The 9057-nt window shown below is 31.6% G+C and overlaps 1 protein-coding gene across 1 annotated transcript; it reads right to left on the minus strand.

The window, feature by feature from the left end:
• Positions 1-2537: 2537 nt before the first annotated feature.
• LOC105319797 (small ribosomal subunit protein eS7) lies at positions 2538-7279 on the minus strand. Its single transcript, XM_011417480.4, has 7 exons — positions 7121-7279; positions 6000-6074; positions 4614-4685; positions 4334-4474; positions 4062-4123; positions 3448-3598; positions 2538-2649 (listed from the first exon to the last, which is right to left on the minus strand). The coding sequence occupies exons 1-7, from the start codon at positions 7262-7264 to the stop codon at positions 2572-2574; spliced, it is 723 nt and encodes a 240-aa protein (XP_011415782.2). The 5' UTR covers positions 7265-7279; the 3' UTR covers positions 2538-2571.
• Between the last annotated feature and the right edge of the window lie 1778 nt (positions 7280-9057).

Here is a 9057-nt window from a genome sequence, read left to right on the forward strand (position 1 = left end):
ACTTGACTTTAACATTTAATATTTTGGTCAATCATTTAAAATGCACCAATAAACCATTTTATACATAAAAAATAAAAATATAATTTTTGATCTCAAATCGTGTCCAAGTCCCTTTAAGAAACAATAAACCTATTAAGTTAGCTATAACTGAAGTCATGTTTTAAGGTAAATTTAATGTTGTACATGTATGCTTTCAAATACTGGTACATTTTCATTTCAAATTAAAAATTGCTTTTGTAAATAGTCATTTAGATTTTTAGTAAATACCACGCAGTTATTTATTTGTAGGCTCTGGAAATGCATCTTGATCCTTAATAATAAGACTTTAGGCATCATTTTAATCAAGGTTTTCCTTCTTTATAGTGGAAACCATGTTAGTTTGCTTATAGTATAGAGTTCTTTGTGCCAATTTAATCTACTTTTCACCCAGGGCTGCCCCGAGAGGGTCAAGTTCTTGATGCCTGCTATGAGATAGTTTCCTGTTCATATCAGAGAAAATTTCTTTGGTTTCTATCTTCTGTATTTTTCCCCTGTTGTAGTATTTACCTTTTTGGGGCACATATTGGACCAATTAAACATCTAAAGACTTTTGGCAACTAAATACTAGGATGTTATCTAAAATCCACACAAGTAGTACTAACAATTTTTTTTTTTAGAACTGTACAAACCCTATGGTACATGCACTGTAGTATGGTTACATATTATTATAGAATTAGTACTATTACATGTATATCATGGAATTTTTAAAAATGATACATGCTGAAAATCTTTTTTTTTCTCTCAAATACATGCATGTTTATGCAAGGTAACAAGAGGAATACCGGTAGTTGTGTTTTTATAGTCATTTATGACGGGAGTTGCAACAGCAAAGTCTGAATTCATGTACTGTCATACATTCTTTATGTACCATATCTGTATTATTAAATGCTTTATTTAAGGCATTTTTCTTTGTTTTTTCACATTTTCATTTTAGTACAACCATTCAGTCAGTTGCTAAAAATTTGAATGCCATAAATAAGATGGAATCTCCTATGTCCATACGCTGTGTTACAGTAGTTTTGTAGTTATGGTAGCATGACAAGGTTTGTCATAAATAGGTATACAGCCTAAGAATGGTTAGATTTGCTTGTTATGAAGATTATTTACTTCAATTGCTGTCATTTTTTCTTTTTGTTTTTTTTTAAACATGTTCATATGATATATGAGAAGCATGTTAAGTAAATTGGTTTTGCTATATTTAAATTCATTCGACAAAATGCTGTACTGAAAGTTTTATTTATATCAAGTTATTCAAATTTATATACTAAAGTAAAATCATGTCCTTTTATTGACGTGAAGTTCTACAACCTCCCTTTTAATCCCAGTTTGGTACTGTTAAATAATATTGTTGCATCAAGTACCAATACGATTTTAGTTGTCAACGTTATTTGTTCTTTACATTTCCTGGGATTTGTTTGATGTATAAATTTTAATGAATAAAAATGTCTTTCATCACTTTATTCGAGTTTTTGTTGTAGCTACCTCTAGTACACTTAACTCCTAAACAGTGCAGGACACCTCAACACAAAACTTATACATGTACTGCATGATCTGATCTAGAGGGGTTGAGAAAATTCAAACTTGCTGAATTTACTTGAAGCCCTAGACGACTTCTCCCCAAACAAGGAAATTATTTTGAAACTGCCCCTTTTGATTGAAATATCCATCACTGTAGCTTGACCTTTCAATGAAACTGCATCGATGATTAAGGGTAAAGTAGATAAAGATCACGATACGTCCCTATAAATTGGGACATGGCCTTCTTATTCTATTCACTGCTTTTTCAAAGTTTTGCTCAAATCAAACTTACAGGACAAGAAGTTTCAAGCTTATTTGCAAGAATCTTATTTCATTTGTATTACAGGTTAGTAATTATAACCACATTCATTGGCCAATAGTGATTAGTGAAGAACTGCTCCTTCTCTTGAATAGAGAAAGGAACAGAACATTAATTTATGGCAACTTCAAAAATCTAAATATTTTGATACTCGGACCACACCAATATAATTTCTTGTTTGTCAGACCTCACGTGCCCATATTTAAATAAAATTATACAAATATAAATTATTTTCCACATCCAGGAAATTCTACACTGTTTACTGTTCTATTTTTCGCATTTTAAATAGTTTTAATTTATAAATCAGAGAGAAGTAGCAAAATATAACAGTCCGCAAATTTATTTATGTACTGCCTAAAAATTTTGGCTCCAAAAAATAATTTATTACTTAATCGCTCGCCCGCTCATATCTTATTTCACTGGATGTCCGACAAACAAGAAATTATATTGGTGGGGCCTAATTAGTTTTGATATAAGTACAAACAATTCTATATTTTTTTTAATTCAAGTGACCTTTCAATGTTATAAGAAGCATTTGATGATTTAAACCAAAAAGTTTAACCATAGGGTAGAATTATAAAGCAACATGTACTTGTATAACAGCGTTCACTGAAGATCAAAAGATATTACGGTACTGCTTCATGAACCAACAAGAGCACTATTATTGCATTGAAATTCACATTTTATTGATGAATTTACAACACAAATTCAGGAAACTCAAAAACAACGTCTTTTCCTGTAAGTTTTTTGTACACAGCAGAAAATGTATCCACCTGAAAAAAGAATTTTTTGAAATCATTAACAAGTAAAAGTATGTCATATACAGATTGTTGTGATTGTTAATGCATGATTTGGAAGCAAAAGCACTGTTTTATAATAATAGTAGTTTAAATTGGGAAAAATTATAACTTGTGGGAATATAGGGTATACAATAAAATAAAATTTATTATATTTTTGGTTTCTCATGTTTATCTACTTTACTTCTGTTTTGCAATACACAAGAGCATTTGAACATGTTTTAAACGAAGACACCCTAATTTATATCTTCCTATGTTGGGGCCCAGAGTTATGACCATTGGTAAAACGTTTAGTTGGTGAAAAAAGTAATTTTTTTTAAAAATAAGTATGGGGTCTTTCAACAATCCAAATTGAAGACAATCAAAAGCTCTGGCATTATTTCACATTGTCAATAGACAGCTAAAATAACATTCAGTGCTTATATACAGAGTGTGTACATAGAAGACCCAATGCATGATGTATTCTTCTATTTAAAACTAGCATCATTTTACATTTTCATGGTTCATACAAATTTATGCTACACTGACAGGTTCAAGATTTCAAATCGACTTCCTGAAATGTTTGTTTGGTCTTGTCATAGTAACATATCTATATTTTTTTGATTTGTTGGTCTAGAGAATGCTCAGCAAAATTGCAAATCAGAAAAAATGTTCAGCAATACTTTCGGTTCCCAACAAAACAACACTGAACTAAAATGGTAAAATTCTTACAATTTTGTCCAAACACTGAACCTGATAAATTGGACAGTATTACATACAAGTGCTTGCCCTTACTTTGTGTTCAATATTTGTCTGTTGGTTCTTGTCCAGGTGTACTTTAATGAGTCGTGATCCATCCAGCTTGATTCTGATTCTTTTGCCGACAATTTCAGCAGGGAAAGCTAGATCCTCAAGCATGGCATCATGGACTGCAGTCAGTGTACGTCTGCAATACAAATTGTTGAACATTTAGGAAATAAAAAAATTGTTGAACATTTAGAAACTATAAATTTTACTATTTATATATTAGTCCGATATTGCCGAATTAGGCATAGTTCATTCATACATTTAAGAATATCATGAACAAGAGTATAATTAAATTACAATCGTCAGCACTGTTATTTCTCTTATTTTTTCCATAAACAATTTGAAGACAAAGGCTAAATTTACTACTGATATGTATAGTGTTAGCATGAATTGTTCACATAATATTACCAGAATTAATGGCAAGATGTCGAGAAATTTTTCTCGATCCAAAATGCCTAACAAATACATTTCCAAGTAATACCCATCATTGAACTTGAATTTTGTATTCAAGAATGGCTAATACTTTAATAATAATAAATTTAGAACCTGATAATAATATCAATAGCCTAGATGAAGTTTTAACCCAGTGGTTCAATACGTACGATCTAGGTCTCTTCTGCTTGCTCTTTCTTGTCTTTCTGGTAGGTTTGGGAAGGATTCTCCTCTACAAAAAACAGAGTTAGAATAGTGAAATATTTTCAGAACATTTCATAGTAAAAACTCGTATTCAAAGGTCATTTACATAAAATCAGAAACTAGAAATATCAAAATCCAAGACTTTCGTTTGACTAGCTCTACTGATCTCCATGCATCTAATGCAGTAAAAAGAACTAAGCATAATTATATGAAAGGAAAAGAAAACCCCACAACCAACCTGTGCAATAAATACTACATGTTTTCCACTGAATTTCTTTTCAAGCTCCCTCACTAGTCTTGTCTGGATTTTCTGGTAGGCTCTGAGCTGGGGGACAGGTACAAAGATCATGATAGCCTTCTTTCCCTGAACATCAATTTCCTGAAAAATGACAGAATAAAACCTTTAAATGAAATTATTTTCTTAGAATGTAAATCACGAAAAGACCCTTCAAACTTTAGAAATCATTCCCAGAGATAATATATCGGAGTAGACAACATAAATGGCATTCAATTGTTACCTTGGCTCCAGTGATGTACAGTTCTCTCAGCTGTGCCTTGAGGTCACTGTTCATTTCTAGCTCCAGAAGAGCCTGCAACATTTGTTATAAGAAAAATTTACATTTATTACGGACTAAAAAATTAAACAAATTATCAATTTCTTTTTGGTACAGATTTTTTTAAATCATTGTCCCCCCCCCCCCCCCCCCCCCATATACCGTATTTCACGGAATTTAGGTCGATACGGTTTATTGGGCGAAGGAGGCCGTTTTTAGCCATAAAATAAAAAAAAGTATAAATAGGTCGACTTCGAAGAATTGGTCGAAAAATTACCGCTAGTTCTAATGAATAAATGGTTTAAGCCAATAACGTTATCATATAGTAGCCTTTAATCTTATTTCACAGTTTTAAACAAAAGGGAAATAAAATGTATTTCTTGAAAACATCGTAAGAAAATGTCTGAAATTGCGTCAAAATTTTCAAACCAAATAATTCAGTACGGCCGGTTTTAATTTAAGATCGTTTTTTATTACTTCCCTGCCATGTGTACAAACTGGTGTTAACCGGGGGATAGTTACCTAGCCTGGAGGCATGACTACGGTAGCACATGCCACCCTGTGTCTCTATGTGACTTTTTACTGTGTATATACACACGAGTCAACCTCTGATCTTATTGAAGCCTGCAGGCATGAGTAGCACGTGCCGAGAGTTCAACTGTGTATAAATAAAGTCAGCGCTACCCAGACTGATTTCAGAGATACCTGGCTAAAATTTCATCGAAAGTTTTATGTTGAATATACAGAAAAAGACTTGTTCATGTATTCTATTATGAAAACAAATTGTTTTCTTTTTTATTTCTACCCGACGATATTTCCCCCCGTAATTACCCTTTGTACGGTTCTCATTTTACTTTAACCGCGCAAAATCGATTTCCTGTTTATCGTAAGCACACGATCAAAATGCATGACAGCATTTAATGATTCAGTCAGTGATCTAAGTAAGAAATGTAAGAAGAAATAAATCTATTTACATTTAATTTTGTTTAAATGATAAATTACTACAATATATTGATTAAAATCCATACGATTTTTACACAGAAATTCAAGCAGTATTACAGTAAACACTCATGATTTTATTGGAGGGTTGCATAAATTTTTGCAAAATTCCAACCAAAAAAAAAAACATAAATTGGGCGAAGCGATGAATAGGGCGAGGTCCACATGTCAGAGGGAAAAAGTATCGACCTAAATTCCGTGAAATACGGTACTCAATGCCATAGACAATCCTATCACATTTAGTAAATTAGTTATTTCTATGTCACACAAAGAAGTTTGCAAATTAAAACAAATCTGTATACGACTATTCAAAACAAATGATATAGCTTAAAGATGAACATTTAAACTCACCTGAGAAATTGATGATTCAAACTCATCTGGCTTTTCGCCTTGCGGCTTCATAATTTTAGCGCTCGCCGAATACATCTAAAAAGGAAAATAAAATAAAAACATTACATAGATATCATTACCCGTACAATACAATCAACACGCAATTATTATAAATAACTTGAACAGTCACAAACATACACTTTGTAGGCTTAATTCATTAGTAGAGCTAACAAGAGAGTACAATAAATAATAATTATGACCCATGGACCTGGCTTAAGGATAGAAATTTTCCTTTAAAACCATACTGCAGTAAAATGATATTAGAACACTTGTTTACTCAAGAAAATTCTGGTACCCCATACTCTGGAGTATCAGTGTTTATGGTGTCAAATGAATATAATTTTTAGTGTAACAACACAAACAATTACACATGTTCATTACTAGACAATGAAGCTAGGTGAGCACTTTTTGTCTTTTATCATATAATTGCATTTAATTTCTGAAAGATAGTTGATGTAGAAGGATGTTTTTAGCGACTGTTTCATCGCTGTTTTAAGGGAGGGACCTGAGAATATCCTGTCAGTGACTGCGCGAGATTATTATTTCAACGACATTACCCTAATGGAACAGTTCATACATTAGCCAAAGAATTGTGATTACATTGTAATTATAATAGATCATACGTGTAAATATAATTTTATATTTATTTGCATTCTGTTATTATTTGATATAAAAGTTCAAGACTATAACATCCTGACAACCAAGACGAGTTCAGGTTCGATGATAGTCGTATTGTAAATGTAAACAACTTCCTTAACAGTATGTAAACTGAGATTTCTACGATTTATTTTGCACAGTTGTGTAAGGCAGAGTATATAGTAAAAGTTCATAACTGTTATTTGGAAATATAGCGCGACACTTGGCTGTAAACAAGCATGTAAGGCCAGAGAAAATTCGTGTCGCTCTCATTTTCCCTTCACAATCTATGTTATATCACATTTCTTCTTCATCATCTACCACTAACAAATGACTGAATGAACATGACGAATAACAATCTCTTTAATTTCAAAGTTTAACAATGATTGACCATCAATTTCTTGAGATATTCGATGATTTCTAATACACATTGCATATTATCGCACCTTGTCAATGGCGGCGACGGAAGAAAGGATTATTCCGGAGAAGTTCGTCGGTTTCTTCCTTTTCGTGTTCGAAAGAATTTCCTTTTTGGTTAACTCGTACAACAATTCATAGGCGCATATGTACAAAAATAAGAAATTCAACATATCTGAGTGAAAGGGCCGCGGCAATATCTTAAATAAAGGATACTGCTGCAGCTCTGAAACTTACAAATTAAACAAAATTATCTATTTATAGTGATTAGCCATAACAAATTATCATAATTATAAATTCTAAATTGATTTGTAATGATATTTTTTGTTCTGTCAAATTGATAATTTGTTATAAAGATGGGGGAACAAGATAGCGCAAATGCCCATTTGGTTTTGTCGTAAAAAACAATTTCAAATTAATTTTTTTTCCAACTAAATATAATAGATGATGTTATATTACAAGTTACAAAAGTACAAATTCCAACAATATTCAGTTTTTGAAAATATATTATAACAAAAGATAAGAAAAAAAATATATTCTAAAGAAAGTTGGCGCTTAAGAATTACATTCGGCAGGAATTTGGGCGCACAAGGATAGTGAAAATTTCATCAATTAATTTTGAATATTTTTCGAATTATAACCGTCATTTGGTTTCTGTTTGATGTGGAATGAGTGGGAAAATATTTGAAATGCAAAGAGTTTATCATAATATGGGTCTAAATATAGCAACACGATGCAATTCATGCAAAATCCTACTTATTTACAGCTGTTTTTAAATGAGTTTGTTGTCTCTGGGTCTTCTCTCCACAAATTTGAAACGTGTAAAGATAACATATTTCAACATTGAAAATGTCGCTTTTTAAAAAAAGATGGAGAGATGACCCAGAGATGACTAATTATGTACTTTTTCAAATTATTTTTTGAAGGATAAAAAACAAAGTCCATTTATATGACAATGTTGTTTCAAACAGTACTTTATAGAGCATATATTGACAAGTCTTGCATGGCTCAGTAGTTTCGTCCTGGATTAGTGAATACAAACATACAATCTTTTGAGTTCAAATCCAACTGGTGGTCTTTTTTTTTTTTTAAATTCAACTTTTTTGTTTTAAATGTTTGTTATTATACCATGATGTTGTATTATATAATACCGGTATATTTTAATTTGTTGTTATTGATTTCTAAATCTGCCGTATGAACATTATTTTCTTTCTTTTCTTATTACTAGTTTTTTTTAGGATATACACAATATAACTTCATTAAAATATGTTTGCATTAACATTTCCAACTAGTTATCGGTTTAACTCTCATTTCCATTTTTTAAAAGCTTGTGTGTTTTTAATAACCGCCCGGAATAGCCATGAACTTCGACTCTCAATTTAATATATATATGTACATAGCCTTTCGAGGTTATAGACATATATTTAAACAATAAAATGCTTTCTTTGGGGATTCATTCGGGATATGAAGGTAGCGACATTGCAGAAAAAATACATAACCCGCTAGCGCGGGTTATGTAATTTTTTCTTGCAATGATCGCTACCTTCATAACCCGCATGAATCATCAAAGAAAGCATTTTATTGTTTAAATTAATATCTCTCTTTTAACTAATTAATAAATTGATTATGAAAAATAAGTAAAAATCACTAAATTACTGTTAATGTACATTAGTACGTTAGTTAGAAGAAACAGCCAAATCGTATCCTGTGAGACTTTGAGTCTGACATCATCATGATTACTTCGTGCAGTCCGTGATATTTTGTAGGTCGCTGAAGGTTTAGACCAATCGATAAACAGGGCGTGTCAATTTCAGACCTGTCAATATCTTCTCAGTTTCAGCCGCTGTAGATTTCGACCAATCGATAAACGGGGCATGTATATTTCAGTCTGGCTGTTTCTATAGAGCTATGAATTAACTATAAGTTTTCGTAAGAAATAGAGGGAATAATACTTGGTAGATGTTAA

The sequence above is a fragment of the Magallana gigas genome, chromosome 7, assembly GCF_963853765.1.
Source record: "Magallana gigas chromosome 7, xbMagGiga1.1, whole genome shotgun sequence".
Taxonomy (NCBI): domain Eukaryota; kingdom Metazoa; phylum Mollusca; class Bivalvia; order Ostreida; family Ostreidae; genus Magallana; species Magallana gigas.